Raw genomic sequence first — 18,257 nt, forward strand, 5'->3', positions numbered from 1 at the left:
ATAACTTCTTACAAAGTGTCTGGAGGTTGGCTTATTACAAAACAGCAGCATTGACACATTACCTCCGACTCAAAATCACAGGAATGGGCTTATTACTGGACCCCAAGGGTCAACACCGAGCATCGTATTCAATGTCAAGGGAATAGGATTATTAAAGCTATGAAATTGAAATACTTTTTGTTGGAAATACTAGTGAACAGCCGTAAATATGAAAGGGCTTATACCAGGCATAGACTTATTACCAGATAAGGCATATCATCTACATGTTTATTTTGGTATGTATGAGAAGAAAATATAGAAAGAAAAGATAAGACATGAGGTACTAGTGTAATTTGTCTTTATTCCAGATTAGGGTAACAAAACCATCACCATCACTTACAACTCAACATTCCATCAGTATAATGACTAGACTGCAAATCAAAAAGCCTGCATGGTACAAATGTTGTCATGGGCAACAAAAAACACCCTTATTAGTACCTAGGTTAACACATTATTAATTAGGACAAATGTTTCAACTAACTGGATTAATAAAAGCTTTTAAATATTTCAATCATGACACAATTGGCAGTCTTTTTCCAGGAAGTTTCTAGTCCGATGTTAAATATTAACTCACTGAAAACCTTGCAGTCTTTTACACAAAGACCTGAGATAAATGTCTTCTGACAAGCTGGACTGCACTGTGTATGTACTAAGGTGTTTGTTTTTATACAATGTGGGCCTTGGAAATATTAATATTTGAAAACAGAAAATGCTGCTTTAGACAAGAATATTCTCTGTTGTCACGCTTCAAGAAAAAGGCTGCCAACCTTGTAATTGTCTGGTTTTGTTAACTTGTAACCAGCAAAGATGAGAACGTCTGATTTTAACCATGGGAGTATCTGAAAACAAAGAACAGCATAATTCTTATTCAGTTTTTTTTCTTTCTGAAATTGCAACAGGAACATTTGTTTTCCTAGCAGCAACAACTGATGTCAAAATAACATTGACTGCCCATTCTACAAAATAATGTTAGTAAAATCTACAGACACTAAAGGGGTCCTCAAGAAAAAAAATGATAGCTAAAAGCTTTTAAAAAAAGTTTATACATCTACTTTTGTATATAAAACCTTCCTTAATATTCTAAAATCTTTCAAGCTCGCATCACATGATCTTACTCTAGTGAAATGGACATCAAATAACATTGAAGGACTTTCTAACAATCAACACACTGTCGGGCAAAAAACAAAGCAAATTTTGATTTTAAAGCAATGTATTAACATGTTAATAGAATTCTTGAATAAATGTTTACTTTATACAAACTGTTTAATCATCCGAACTTTATGTAACAAAATACTTTTGAACCATCACGTATACTTACAGTAATTACATAATTATATAAGTAGATATAAATGCACATATATATATTCACATCCTATATTATGCATTAATTTTTAAAGTACATATTTATCACATATAAATGTCATTCAATGAAACAGAAATCTTCAGATAGTTTTAAAAATAAATATCACAATAGAATTGTATGTATTTACAGTAAGAGTAAAAATTTAGACATTTAACATGAACTGAAATACAGCTCCAATACCACTGATGTAATTTCAGTCAGCATGCTTATTCTGATGGAGTAAAACCTAACTGTCATTAAAGATGTATTTGTTTTGCAATATTTTTCGTGTTCATTCTATTACTTGATTTCTTAATTTTGATACTGGAACCGAACATAATTAATTAAAAATCTAAACAAAGTGAAGAAATTCTAGTCATTTATTTAACGAGGTATCTATATTCTTTATGTTGGGAGAGGCATTATAGTTGAGATAAATTACCGCTGACCCCCATGTCGTTTTCATGACAATAGAATATATTTGAACTAAAACTAAACTATTCTTATTTAAAGTGAAGCAATCAAGAAATATGAACATCACAGAACTATTAACAGGCGTGCTCTTCCTGTCCATGTTAACTTAAAGGATAAATCTTTGTATCAATATTATGTGAGGTTGACACAACATGGTGAGGATAGACACACAGATACGGGAATGTAAATTACACTCAAGTCACCTATAGCTACCATCACTAAATCAATGGTTACCACGGCAATAACACAAAAATTAATTACTTCACAAACAGTATCACATGCTCACTCATAACTTCTACATACATAAAATAAAATGGAGAAATAGTAATTAATGAGAAAAAGGACATGATGGCTGTCTTTGGAGTATACACTGCTGATTGTAGTCACATAGAATGGCACATGGTTATAAATTCCCACAGATGTTATTGACAAATTTACAATTGCATAGACCAGCTTACCGAGCTTCTCTGAAACCTAACATTAACAAATTTTCAACTCTTTTTCAAATTCTGTGTTTTTTGAAAGATTTTTCATGCCTTACTCCAGTTATTTATTTGTGTTTACTTCCATTCCTTATATACAATGAATTGCTTTGTGTAGGGAAAACACTGTCCTATAATTTGAATACTTTTCCTGTAGAAACAATCCTTACACAGCAAAGTCTATGATAAAAGCAATTTAACAAAATCATTCAGTTTTTAGTTAACATATAGGAGTTCTCAGTTACCATAGCTAAACCATCTGTTTTGTGAAAACTTATGCCCTACAGACAGTAGAACATGTTTTAATATATTTTAGACTATTTTATCAAAAAATTAATCTTAGACCATCGTGTTGGACAGTCTAATCCTTCTAGCCTAGCTGTTTTACAAAGTTAATGCAGCTCCAGTGAAACAGAATGAGAGTAGGGCTGTTAAAAGTTGGACAAGTTGGACACAGGTTGCTTGTTTGTGAAATAAGGATGATCTTATTTTGTTTTTGATAAACTAAGCCTTTTCAGGCCTGTATCAATATTTGCAGGTCCGTCCTGATTTATGCCTAAACATTACTTTTGAAATGCTGATTAACTGGTTTGTCTGCTAAAGACCCCAAGTCTATCTTATAGCAACTCTTACATCAGCTGAAAGAATGTGATTAATAAAACTTGTAATATTTGTGTTTTTTGACAAAGAAGTTGGAGATCATTGAATCAGGACAGACTTTGGTGTTTTGTACTAAAGTGTATTCAATCAAAAAAACAAAATATGATCTAAAACACAAGGTTCAATCTACAGAAAATCACAATATGTATCAAAAATGAAGTTAAAAGATCAAAGTTATGACATTAAGGGAAGTTTTACTCCCGGTTAAATACATATATACTTTGGTATCAAATGTGATATCTGTGTCGAATCTACAACAGTTGATTTCCAGCAGATATCAAACATCCATTCCTATTTCACATGTGGGTTTTCCTGGGTATTTCGGTTTCCTCACACAGTAAAATCCCTTCGTGAAGCTTTCATCCCGGCCAGCAAGAGTGACTAATATAAGCTTGTTTCCCAATTGTTGTAAAATAAATATAGTTTGTATTTTATTTCACAGCTCCAATAGTCCTACATGTGTCATTTGAAAGTAGCCAAGTCAATATTTCTACCTTCATACAAACATTTGGTATTATCTTAAATAAAACAATATAGATGGATTTTATAGGAAAATACAAAAATTCAAATATTTAAAAATAGTTACAAACTTTACTTTGAAAAGATAGAAAAATAAGACTGAAAAAGTCATTCACTCTTAATATTCTCAAAATATTAAAAAAAAAAAATTCCAACCCCTATCATCAATGATTTTTTCCAAATATATTTAAGTAAGTTAAGATGTGAAATATTGTAAAGAGCTATGGGTACTAAGATTAAAAATGGAAATCAGAGAAATCAGATAGCACCAAAACCTAGTACAAAGTGAGTGTAATGTTATACAGTCGTGGCAACAAAAAATCCAAAATGAACATCATAACAATTATATAATAACACATTAAATATCATTTAATGTTTCCAAACATAAACACTATCTTGACTGATATATGATGGGATAGGTTATTGGTCCTGGCAACAATGGAAAAAGACAAAGAAAATTATGGGGAAAAAAACCAATCTTAAGCAGACAAGGATGCCCCACCTGCCGTAACGTTTATGTTAATACCCCAGTTGTTGTATGACAACACAGACACCATATTAAATAGGATACCACAATCTCCTCTGATGGAATTAGTAACATGCATGGAAACAAATTAAAAACAAAGTAATTTACTTCCAGCAGGGGAAGCATGGTCATTGTAAAACAACTATAAATCATGTGATGAAATAACACATGGTTTAGGAGTCTTACTATTACCTTTGTCAACATATCCTCTTTCTATTTCCTTGGCCTGTAGGAAATCCCATACTTGTACCTCAGAAAAGATGTGTAAGGATGGCAAAATGAAAATCAATATGGTACTCACATATGCATGGTTTCAAATAATTCAACAAATAATTACTAGCTTCAAGATGAAATTTGTGTAATGCTATAGTAATTTAAAGCCTGATAATTATGTACAACCTTGAAATCTACATCTGAGCTGTTTTAATTCAGCTTTAAAACTTCAACATTAAAACAAACAAAAAATCAATTATAATTAGAAAACAACTGTGTGAACTTGATAAAAAATATGATCATTTTTTCCCTTGGAGAATTTAGTGCATACATGATTACTTTTAAAGTATTTCCATACTGTTAATAGAATGACTTTGCCATAATCAATTTGTCTATTCCCGTGTATGTTAGATATGAAATGTAACTTAATTTACAAGATTAAAAGGCTTCAATCTAATCAAATCCGGATCTTTACTCACCTCTACTTGTTAAAATGTACATTTTGTTTTAATCAGACTACTAAATATTAAAAAACTCCAGGAAAAAGGTTTTACATTTAGAGAAATGTATTTACGCCTTGTAAGCAGCTCACTATAAACAATGGACACACTGTCATATATTCCGACCTTGTGGGAGCTCACAATTATTAATGGACACATTGCGAGAGTTCACCATGAACAATGGACACACTGTAACATGTTTGGGCCTTGTGGGAGCTAGACTGGATTTGCCGCCATAGTTTGTCTATTCTACGCTAGACTTTGCTTTTGCACAGGTCAGACATATCAATCCTGTCATTCTGACTGGCTAATATTTATACGTACTCTTGGGTATTCCTTTCCAAGATGGCAATTTTTGTGATTTTCTCAGAAATATTCAAATGTCTGCATTCCAATATTACTACAATGTAGGCAAGTAAGCATTTTCACCACAGATTGTCATTGTGAACAAGAAGATTTCCAAGACTCAAATCCCATCAATGATTTGATGACTGAATTCACCAATCAGTGTCGTTTTGGTCAAAATTTTGACCAAGATGGCAGCCCTGACCTGTCTAAGTTTCAATGAGCATAGTCTAAGGGAGAAACATTGTAACAAAGGCAGGTAATTCAGTCTAAGTGGGAGTTCACTATAAACAACAGATACACTATAGGAGCTCACTTTAAACAATGGACACACTGTAACATATCATGGCCTTATTGGAGTTCACTATAAATAACAGAACCACACCAAAAAATCAACCAATGACTTTTTTCACCTTTAAACTTCACTAAGATCACAGGTACATGTTTTTGATAATCCTGTGTAAGAAAAATCAACCAATGACTTGTTTCATCTTTAAACTTCACTAAGATCACAGGTACATGTTTTAGATAATCCTGTGTTAGAAATAACCCCGTATATCCAGAGCGTATTATATAACAGCTGTATATATTAGTCAAACAATTACAAACATGATAATAAGTACAAGGTAGATTTTCACCTTTCTTTCATACATAAATATTTCAATAATAATAAATAACTTCACACACTGAAAGCCTCATGATAATATAACACACTTTTAAACCCTGACAGATGTAAACTGCTCCATATAATAATCTCTTAAAACTATTGAATTAACACATAACAATCACACACAAAACAATTTTTATAAATACACAACTCAACTGAAACAAATATTGTCTGGTGTGTTGCCAGGGTCATCATTTATCTTGTTCTCAATGGGTTTTAATGGGCAATAACAATACTAAACACAGCAAAACATGCACTTATGAACAGATTTTTCTGTGATTGCTTTCCTGTAGCGGTGAAGCAAGTAAAAATTATGTAAAATATCATTACAGTCTTACAGAATCCTTACATACCTATCTTAGTGCCCTGGTACCTCCAAGCTCAGCCAACCTTGACCTTAACAATACAGATTTATGGCTGTAAACAGGATTCATCCCGAGTGAAGTACCATACACTATCTGTCATTAGGTATACAAACATTTGTTTTACCTTGTGTATTGTTATAGATCTTTGCCACAATAACAGCTAGACGTCACTTTTTAAACTCAAAATAAAATTTACAACTGCCAGCTGTTATGCTTAATAGATCATAATTTTGCAGTGCTAGGTTACTACTAGCTCTCGATGTTCACTGTTAGATGTGTCATCATTTCAGATGTCAGTTTAAGAGTTAAGCAGTACAGAAGACATTCCTATGGATGTTAATTGTCGTGAATAATGTCAGTGCATGGTCAGAATAATCAGGTACCAATTACCTACTGTAAAGATGCTTAATTTCAAAAGACTAATATTTTGCAGTTGCCTGGGGCTAATGTTTCGCAGTTGTCCCGGGGCTAGTGTTTTGCAATTGTCTTGGTTTGGGCTACTTCATGAGGATTCAATTTGACACATCAGTTGGTATTTTTGTACACCGACAGATAACACTTCCTTGTGAGATTCTGATTCACTGTAAAAACTTTAATGAACACAAAGTGAGATTTATCTGCCGGGAATATTGCCAACTATACACAACTGAGTGTAGGATATTATAATATATTTCCTCAGAATAAAGTATGAAATTTTGGAATGATGTGCTGGTGTATGGGGAAAATATGACATCTGCATGACTTCAATACCATACATCTTTGGCTTTACAGAAACTTGTATGAGGTTCATCGGAATGATAGGTGTCTAACTGTCAGCTCTATCACAGAGTCTGTTCCTCACTCACATAACTCACACAAATATTTCTCCTGTTCACACAAGGTTTCTCCAGTATATAGGGTTTCATAAATGATTGTTCCGGCACAAACAAATTCCTTCAGACTTACTGTATATGTCAGTACACAATAATACCTGGTACAATGCATTCCCTGGAGATCTACAATGACATTCAGGCAGTGTTTCATCATTTAACCTCTGTGTTGTGAGGAACTTGGACATAAATTAGAATGACATTCACACTGTGTAGCGTTAATATGTCACAATCTCGATGTATATTTCTTGATTTTAATTTGTGGACAAGAAATCAGTATAACACCAAAGAAGTTATTCGGGATGCTGTTGTAAAGAGTCCATCTGGACTCCTATATCACACATCCTCAACATGTCTTGGTATCCACATCAGTGTCTTTAGGAAATTTCCTCTAGAGTCCTTCAATACAATACACATAGTATCTGTTTCCATTATCTGTCTGTTAGCAGAACTGCGGACAGTAGCGATGCTATTGTTGCTAAGGTGATGACCGCTGTAGACACTGGGCGGGAGTACGGTCCACTACACTTGCTTGTATCCTCCTATACAATGTAATCAGTGAAACATGTCAAACAATGGTGACATACAGTTAGAGACAGGACTCAGATCAAATATGTGTAGACCTACACTTCCTCTTGTTTGTCAATGACAATTTCTGCAAATGTAAACTATCACTGATTTACATCTACATTCACAGTTAAAATGTAAAGGAAACATGAGATTTACAAATACTTTTATGTCCTGTAAAATGTGTACTAATTACTGATTTACATTTACAAGAAAAACAAGACCTACAATTGCTCATGAACACTCAGACTACACTGTAATGAATCAACAACAACAGGATTTCACTCTGTTTACAGATCTATGTTGTTACCATTGATATTTTCAAGCTGATATTACAAAGATTTGGTTATCCAGTAGGTGTGTAACAAACCTTTTCATCGAAGTCGTAACATTTCTCAGGGTTGTTTCTATAACGAGGTGTCAGATTACAGTAGTCAGGACCTTCATCTGGTAAAAATTAACAGTAAACATTGTTATTACTAACTCAATCATATATGTATTTATAATTAAATCATGTACAAGACCTCAATCAAATCTTAAATGTATACAAACAACATTTTCTTAGAGTAATGAACATGTATATAGGACATTAATGACCAAGCTCCTGTTGTTATGATAATTACACACCAGATTCTGTTGACAGGGTCCCGAGACACTACAATGATCCTGCATGGGATGAGATACAATGGGTTGGTATGAACCTACCTTTGCGTGGTTCTTGAATAAGGCCTTCACCAGCAGCTGTTAACATACAGTCTGGACATTCTGGAGTAGCTACCAACAACAGAAGGTTGGTCTTTGCGAAACGCACAGCATAGAAATCCCTAGGAGGAAACCATTTACATTAATGTGACAGTAATCCATTTTCACACACATTTATAATACATAAAAAATATCAACATAATAATGATATAAAATGTACTAGAGCATATCGTTATATAGATATATCCCTCCCTACTGACCTTTATAGAGACTTACATCCATGTATATGTAGGTATATCCCCTCCCTACTGACCTTTATAGAGACTTACACCCATGTATATGTAGGTATATCCCCTCCCTACTGACCTTTATAGAGACTTACATCCATGTATATGTAGGTATATCCCTCCCTACTGACCTTTATAGAGACTTACATCCATGTATATGTAGATATATCCCTACTGACCTTTATAGAGACTTACATCCATGTATATGTAGGTATATCCCCTCCCTACTGACCTTTATAGAGACTTACATCCATGTATATGTAGATATATCCCTACTGACCTTTATAGAGACTTACATCCATGTATATGTAGATATATCCCTACTGACCTTTATAGAGACTTACATCCATGTATATGTAGGTATATCCCTCCCTACTGACCTTTATAGAGACTTACATCCATGTATATGTAGGTATATCCCTACTGACCTTTATAGAGACTTACATCCATGTATATGTAGATATATCCCACCCTACTGACCTTTATAGAGACTTACATCCATGTATATGTAGATATATCCCTACTGACCTTTATAGAGACTTACATCCATGTATATGTAGGTATATCCCTACTGACCTTTATAGAGACTTACATCCATGTATATGTAGGTATATTCCTACTGTAAATATAATACAATATGATAAATAGTACTTACCTGGTATATTTCTTGTCACATAGGTAAATAGTACTTACCTGCTACATTTCTGGTCACACAGGTAAATAGTACTTACCTGGTATATTTCTTGTCACATAGGTAAATAGTACTTACCTGGTACAGTTCTGGTCACACAGGTAAATAGTACTTACCTGGTATATTTCTTGTCACGTAGGTAAATAGTACTTACCTGCTACAGTTCTGGTCACACAGGTAAATAGTACTTACCTGGTATATTTCTTGTAACACAGGTAAATGGTATCTTTGTAGTACTTACCTGCTACAGTTCCAGTCACACAGGTAAATGGTATCTTTGTAGTACTTACCTGCTACAGTTCTGGTCACACAGGTAAATAGTACTTACCTGGTATATTTCTTGTAACACAGGTAAATAGTACTTACCTGCTACAGTTCCAGTCACACAGGTAAATGGTATCTTTGTAGTACTTACCTGCTACAGTTCCAGTCACACAGGTAAATGATATCTTTGTAGTACTTACCTTGTACAGTTCTTGTCACATGGGTAAATGGTATCTTTGAAGGGACCTGTGCCAAGCTTGTCACTGAAATAGTATTGTGCCTGTTTCTTTATACAGTGGTCGGTTTCTTCTGTGTTAGTCGTCATGTCCTCTGGAATCTCCACATAAGCTGTCAAACAATAGTACAGGTAGGCATTTGTACAGGTAGATAAACAATAGTACAGGTAGGCATTTGTACAGGTAGATAAACAATTGTAGAGGTAGGCATTTGTACAGGTAGTGAACAATTGTAGAGGTAGGCATTTGTACAGGTAGATAAACAATTGTACAGGTAGGCATTTGTACAGGTAGATAAACAATTGTAGAGGTAGGCATTAGTAGTTAGTATATACCTACTATATCTAGTTATACAGGGTGACAATCGTACAGGTAGACAATGGTACTCATAGATCATTGGTACACAAACATCTAGTTATACAAGGTGACAATCGTACAGGTAGACAATGGTACTCATAGATCATTGGTACACAAGCATCTAGTTATACAAGGTGACAATCGTACAGGTAGACAATGGTACTCATAGATCATTGGTACACAAACATCTAGTTATACAAGGTGACAATCGTACAGGTAGACAATGGTACTCAGTAGACAGAAAGCCAAACATACAAATAGATAAATATACAAGACAACCATACAGGTAAAAAGCCATTCTGACAGACAGACAGACATACAGGTAGACAGATAGACAATCATTAAGATAAACAGGTTGTTAATCATACATGTACACAATCATAGAGACAGACCATTGGCCAATCATACAGGTACACAATCATTAAGACAGACCATTGGCCAATCATACATGTAGACAATCATTAAGACAGACCATTGGCCAATCATACAGGTACACAATCATAGAGACAGACCATTGGCCAATCATACAGGTACACAATCATAGAGACAGACCATTGGCCAATCATACATGTAGACAATCATTAAGACAGACCATTGGCCAATCATACATGTACACAATCATTAAGACAGACCATTGGCCAATCATACATGTACACAATCATAGAGACAGACCATTGGCCAATCATACATGTACACAATCATAGAGACAGACCATTGGCCAATCATACAGGTACACAATCATAGAGACAGACCATTGGCCAATCATACATGTAGACAATCATTAAGACAGACCATTGGCCAATCATACATGTACACAATCATTAAGACAGACCATTGGCCAATCATACATGTACACAATCATAGAGACAGACCATTGGCCAATCATACATGTACACAATCATAGAGACAGACCATTGGCCAATCATACAGGTACACAATCATAGAGACAGACCATTGGCCAATCATACAGGTACACAATCATAGAGACAGACCATTGGCCAATCATACATGTACACAATCATAGAGACAGACCATTGGCCAATCATACATGTACACAATCATAGAGACAGACCATTGGCCAATCATACAGGTACACAATCATAGAGACAGACCATTGGCCAATCATACATGTACACAATCATAGAGACAGACCATTGGCCAATCATACAGGTACACAATCACAGAGACAGACCATTGGCCAATCATACAGGTACACAATCACAGAGACAGACCATTGGCCAATCATACAGGTACACAATCATAGAGACAGACCATTGGCCAATCATACAGGTACACAATCATAGAGACAGACCATTGGCCAATCATACATGAAGATAATGATACAAGTAGACAATCATACAGGTAAACAGGTAGACAATCATGCAAGCAGGCAACTTTACACGGCAACAACACAGGTAGATTGGTAGACAATCATACAGGTAAACAATGGTACAGGTAGGCAAGTAGACAATCATACAGGAAGAAGGTAGACAACCATATTAATAGCCCATAGGGTAATCATACAGGTAGATAGGTAGACATCATAGAGGAAGATAGGTTCAAATCCTGAAGTACTACATCCAGAGAGTAAGTTCTGGTTCTATCAAAATCACATATATCTCAATAGGACCAGATATTAGATGACTAGAGATTATCAACACTGGCATCAGACCAATGAAGGCTGCCTGCTGACTTGACAGACCCCTTGAGTAAGTTGTATGACAGTTCGTTCCAGAATTCTATTGGCTGTCTGAATCTGAAAATGTTACGGCAGCATATGGGCAGGAGTACAGACCCATAGAGGTGGGGATAAATGCCTGTATCCTCTGTGTCGCCCTGCACCCCAGCTTCTTTGGTGAAACAGAAAATGTAAAATCTCTTGACTAACTAACAACTGATAAATCATCTACTATAAACCTTTTAACACCAATTGAAATATTCAAGTAAATAAGACAAGATACCTCTGAATGAACATCTAAGCAGTGCTAGATATTTCTGATCTGTCACGTATCTTTAGGCAATATTTTAATGCCAAATGATATCATATTCAATTGTCTTTCACTGTTGTGTAACCAAAAAGGGAGACATAAATACAAGTAACACATACAATTAAACACATCACACATCACCTGGGAGACATATACCAGTAACACATACAATTAAACACATCACACATCACCTGGGAGACATATACCAGTAACACATACAATTAAACACATCACACATCACCTGGGAGACATATACAAGTGACATATACAATTAAACACATCACACATCACGTGGGAGACATATATAAGTAACACATACAATTAAACACATCACACATCACCTGGGAAACATATATAAGTAACACATACAATTAAACACATCACACATCACCTGGGAGACATATACAAGTAACACATACAATTAAACACATCACACATCACCTGGGAGACATATACCAGTAACACATACAATTAAACACATCACACATCACCTGAGGAGACATATATAAGTACAAACACATACAATTAAACACATCACACATCACCTGAGACATATACAAGAGTAACACATACAATTAAACACATCACACATCACCTGGGAGACATATACAAGTGACACATACATATTAAACACATCACACATCACACACCTGGGAGACATATACAAGTAACACATACAATTAAACACATCACACATCACCTGGGAGACATATACAAGTAACACATACAATTAAACACATCACACATCACCTGGGAGACATATATAAGTAACACATACAATTAAACACATCACACATCACCTGAGAGACATATACAAGTAACACATACAATTAAACACATCACCTGGGAGACATATACAAGTAACACATACAATTAAACACATCACACATCACCTGGGAGACATATATAAGTAACACATACAATTAAACACATCACACATCACCTGGGAGACATATATAAGTAACACATACAATTAAACACATCACACATCACCTGGGAGACATATATAAGTAACACATACAATTAAACACATCACACATCACCTGGGAGACATATATAAGTAACACATACAATTAAACACATCACACATCACCTGGGAGACATATACCAGTAACACATACAATTAAACACATCACACATCACCTGGGAGACATATATAAGTGACACATACAATTAAACACATCACACAACACTAGGTCATACCTCTCACATCATGATCAAAACAATGACACATTTGGTTGTGATAATATTTTAGTTAAGAATCTAAATCATGCCCTCTTACCTGCATCCGTCTGTGGGGACAGCCAGCTGTGGAGTAAGAAATAATATTGTATCATCACACATCAGACCTAAATCCTACTGCACTAATACATTCAATTTAACTAAAATGCCTAATAATGGTTAACAAAATTGAAAAATAAACACTTATGTATAAGCCACAAGTTGAAAGGTGCAATATGTGAACAAAGAGACAAACAGTGAAATTGCAGCAAATGTCCCAATAAATAAGTTATCTATAACAGATCCTTTTAATCTCTGATTTAAAATACATGTGAACACTTGAAAAAACTATCAGGTATGTGTCCAAAATAATCAAAATTTGAATGTATTTTGTTTAAAACACTGAATTTTCCTACAATAATACAACATTTACTAAACAACCATCATCTGACATGAATTATCAAAATTAATTGCTTTACTAGACATAAAAGATTAGTATGAATGATAAAGAACATCAACATTACAATTCAAGCAGCGTTATTAAAGACATATTCCCCTTTTTCTCTGAGATACCATTAATACTGTCAGTTACTAGTCTGTATTGTTCAGGTTGTGTGTTGTCAATGTTTACCTGAACAGATTAAAGTTGAACGCGGACCTGTAAGGGAAAAAAAATATTTGTCAATTAAACTATGAGGTGATGAATGCAAGTGACATGGCACGATAAATGATTTTTCGAACTGGATGAGAGACAATGAAACTGATAAGAAATAAATAATGTTGTAATCTTCTCTAAAGCAACGCTTATACTGACATACAAGTCAATCTACATCATTATAGTTTTAGAAATAACATTAATTTCACAAAACACTGAATAGACTTTTAATTGACAATTAAAACTGATGACCTATTCCATATCACAAAATTTCAAGACACAGAACAACATGACCTTTTAATCAATATTTTTAGTATACATACCATGTCCAGAAGCTGCTGAACCAGTTGACAGTCAAGAAGTCGAACAAAAGGTTAATGGACGGCTGGAAAATAACATATTAATCTTTAGACTTTTAAATTACAAGTAGTACAGTGTGGCAGAAAAATATAATTGTTTCTTTCTTTTTTCTTTTTTTTTTTTAAGACGGTTGTGGCATAAATATGTTATCTCCACAATGTTTACTAAATATTTCTTCCCCAAAACAACAGAATACATTAAATTATCAACATCAAGTCATGCACTAACGATCTTCACCAAATGTTAAAGGTCAATGCTGTACCAACCGAGCTATCACAGCTCACTTCACTCCTTACCTTAACATAACACTATTACTGAAAGCTATAGTATTATACTGACTACACTCACAATTCTAAACGAGAGAGAAGCAGCACTATTACTTTCATCTTCACTCTTTGAACATGTTGCTTGGTAATCGTACTGCTCAAGTCTGAAACATAACACATAGATATTTCTCACGAACTCTTCAGAAGTATATAGATGTAAAATGTATACAATATTTGTTTATCCTTGATAGATATAACAACAAACACAAGAGATAGAATATTCAGTCTCACAATTTATCACCAACAATAGAATTAGCACTCTGAATTCAAACATTGACATAAAACAGTATTATTGAGATTCATCTCTCTAACAGTTTTCTATCACCAAAACAACTTACAAATTCTTTTTGTTCTCTGTCCCTGAAAAATTATCAATCTGTATCAATTTTCTACTAAAAATCTATAGCTGAGCTTAACAATTTTGTACTGAATCAGCTTCATAATAAACAGTACATATACCCCTTGAATGACTTGATATATTCCTAGCACATGCTTTGTGTAAAATACCAACCTTTGATAAGTTGTATTATATAAAGCACTCATCAACCCAGCATCGATATGACCAAAGAATCTACCAATCTGGAATTACAAAGGATGAAATACAGAACAAGGTCCACTGGGGAAAACAAAAAAGTTTCATGCCAATGATTAGTTGTTTTTTTTTCACAGACTCATACCTCTGTATATCTGTAGATACTGTCTTGTACCTCTGTATATCTGTAGATACTAACTTGTATCTCTGTATATCTGTAGATACTGTCTTGTACCTCTGTATATCTGTAGATACTGTCTTGTATCTCTGTATATCTGTAGATATTGTCTTGTATCTCTGTATATCTGTAGATACTGTCTTGTATCTCTGTATATCTGTATATCTGTAGATACTGACTTGTATCTCTGTATATCTGTAGATACTGTCTTGTATCTCTGTATATCTGTAGATACTGTCTTGTATCTCTGTATATCTGTAGATACTGACTTGTACCTCTGTATATCTGTAGATACTGACTTGTACCTCTGTATATCTGTAGATACTGTCTTGTACCTCTGTATATCTGTAGATACTGTCTTGTATCTCTGTATATCTGTAGATACTGTCTTGTATCTCTATATATCTGTAGATACTGACTTGTATCTCTGTATATCTGTAGATACTGTCTTGTATCTCTGTATATCTGTAGATATTGTCTTGTATCTCTGTATATCTGTAGATACTGACTTGTACCTCTGTATATCTGTAGATACTGTCTTGTATCTCTGTATATCTGTAGATACTGCCTTGTATCTCTATATATCTGTAGATACCGACTTGCATCTCTGTATATCTGTAGATACTGTCTTGTACCTCTGTATATCTGTAGATACTGTCTTGTATCTCTGTATATCTGTAGATACTGTCTTGTATCTCTGTATATCTGTAGATACTGTCTTGTATCTCTATATATCTGTAGATACTGACTTGTATCTCTGTATATCTGTAGATACTGTCTTGTACCTCTGTATATCTGTAGATACTGTCTTGTATCTCTGTATATCTGTAGATACTGACTTGTATCTCTGTATATCTGTAGATACTGTCTTGTACCTCTGTATATCTGTAGATACTGTCTTGTATCTCTGTATATCTGTAGATACTGACTTGATACTGACTTGTACCTCTGTATATCTGTAGATACTGTCTTGTATCTCTGTATATCTGTAGATACTGACTTGTATCTCTGTATATCTGTAGATATTGTCTTGTATCTCTGTATATCTGTAGATACTATCTGTAGATACTGTACCTCTGACTTGTATATCTCTGTATATATCTCTGTATCTGTATCTCTGTATATCTGAAGATACTGTCTTGTACCTCTGTATATCTGTTGATACTGTCTTGTATCTCTGTATATCTGTAGAGACTGACTTGTATCTCTGTAGATACTGACTCTGTATATCTGTATATCTGTAGATACTGACTTGTATCTCTGTAGATACTGACTCTGTATCGCTGTATATCTGTAGATACTGACTCTGTATATCTGTAGATACTGACTCTGTATATCTGTATATCTGTAGATACTGACTCTGTATATCTGTAGATACTGACTTGTATCTGTAGATACTGACTCTGTATATCTGTAGATACTGACTCTGTAGATACTGACTCTGTATATCTGTAGATACCTCTACTGGTTTATGTAAATCCACTTACTCATACTTGTGTTTATCTAGAGACATTGACTAGTACCTCTGTTAGTTTATCGGCTTGATTTGTTGCAATAAGGAAAGCGCCATCATCCAGTAAATAACATAATAATTCTGCATCATCACCACAGTTCAAAGTTCCAGGGGCTGTGTACTTGTCAATAGTTCTAAGAATCTCCTCCAACAAGGTTTCATGGGAGATAAACAGGCCAACCACTGAAATGTAGAGCATCAAAAGATTATCAGAGATCTACACATCGGCACTGAACAGTGCATGAAACCAAGTGGATTATATTTTGAACAAGAGGCCTAGCAGTCTTGGCGGTTACCTGAGATAAGCGATATTGAATACAAAGACTAAAGGGTAAATAGCTTTCAAATGTCATGAAAAAGAAATTGTGGGGTTAATGATAGCAAGCCAGTGTCAATACATGCATACCATCAAAACTGTCATCCTATACTGATAGTTCTTACAATGATATTTCCAGAGAGAAATAACAACATTATGCTGAAAATGCAATTTCACTGAAATCGGTTCAGGAAGTTTTGAGAAGTTGAAAATGTTAAAATTGTTTATGAATGAACGACGCCAGACAAAGGTTATCACAATAGGTCATCTGTGACGTAAAAATCACAAGATCAGTAAAACAGACCCAATGGACCTGAATTGTTCATAAAACTATTCTGTTTACACAAAATATTTTGTAAGTTTGTTGAGTCAATTTCTACAAACATGAACATGTGACCACACAAATATAATCATCTGGGACCTATTGCTCGTTGAAAATAAGAAATTTTAACTTCTTAACACATTTGATCGCTGTGACCCTGAAAGTGGGTGAATGTTATTCACTTGAACAAGTCCTTCATTCCAGCATGCTACAGGCCCCAAAACAGTATTTGGTTATTTAAAAGAAGCTGTATAAACGGAAAAGCTCCCTTAAAACAATTTTGGCAAGTGAGCTCAAAAAACCATCACTGATGATCTTTTCACTAAATATTTTGTTCCATTGAAATATTCAACAATGTCAATAAATGTGTTAATAAACCTTTCCTTTCAATGAAAAATTCCCTTAAAATGTGTTGAAAAACAGATAAATCAAATTCAAGTTTAAATTTCAAAATGGCCACTGTTCATAAAGTTTCAAGTGCAGCATACACTATAGAGATCAATACTGAAAATGTCGACTAAATCTGAAGAATAGTCAGTAGTCCTTAAGACAAATCAAAAGTATTCATCAACCTTCAAGAAAATTCTGAAAGCAGCTGCCAACAAACAACAGTAACAAACTTAAATGTCAAAACTCAAAATGGACTCTAACATATTGGAATATTTTTAACATGAACATGTGGCGTGCAAAATTAAGGCTGATCCTGAACAATAATTTATGAAGATAATTCATGAACAATTT

General features: G+C 34.2%; 1 protein-coding gene across 1 annotated transcript in view; it reads right to left on the reverse strand.

Moving 5' to 3' along the window:
- Window positions 1-320: 320 nt before the first annotated feature.
- The window catches only part of LOC132544255 (voltage-dependent calcium channel subunit alpha-2/delta-2-like), a 107,606-nt gene continuing 89,669 nt past the window's right edge, over window positions 321-18,257 (reverse strand). The window contains exons 30-39 of the mRNA XM_060207827.1: window positions 16,889-17,061; window positions 15,167-15,234; window positions 14,678-14,759; window positions 14,293-14,354; window positions 13,946-13,972; window positions 13,376-13,401; window positions 9,713-9,860; window positions 8,274-8,392; window positions 7,939-8,015; window positions 321-7,543 (exon numbers count right to left, since the gene is read on the reverse strand). Of these exons, the coding sequence (XP_060063810.1) occupies window positions 7,433-7,543; window positions 7,939-8,015; window positions 8,274-8,392; window positions 9,713-9,860; window positions 13,376-13,401; window positions 13,946-13,972; window positions 14,293-14,354; window positions 14,678-14,759; window positions 15,167-15,234; window positions 16,889-17,061 (893 nt within the window). The 3' untranslated portion in view covers window positions 321-7,432. The remainder of the gene's footprint in view (window positions 7,544-7,938; window positions 8,016-8,273; window positions 8,393-9,712; window positions 9,861-13,375; window positions 13,402-13,945; window positions 13,973-14,292; window positions 14,355-14,677; window positions 14,760-15,166; window positions 15,235-16,888; window positions 17,062-18,257) is intronic.

This window comes from Ylistrum balloti, unplaced genomic scaffold (assembly GCF_031769215.1).
Source record: "Ylistrum balloti isolate Yb309-2 unplaced genomic scaffold, AGI_CSIRO_Ybal_v1 Utg369788, whole genome shotgun sequence".
Classification (NCBI taxonomy): domain Eukaryota; kingdom Metazoa; phylum Mollusca; class Bivalvia; order Pectinida; family Pectinidae; genus Ylistrum; species Ylistrum balloti.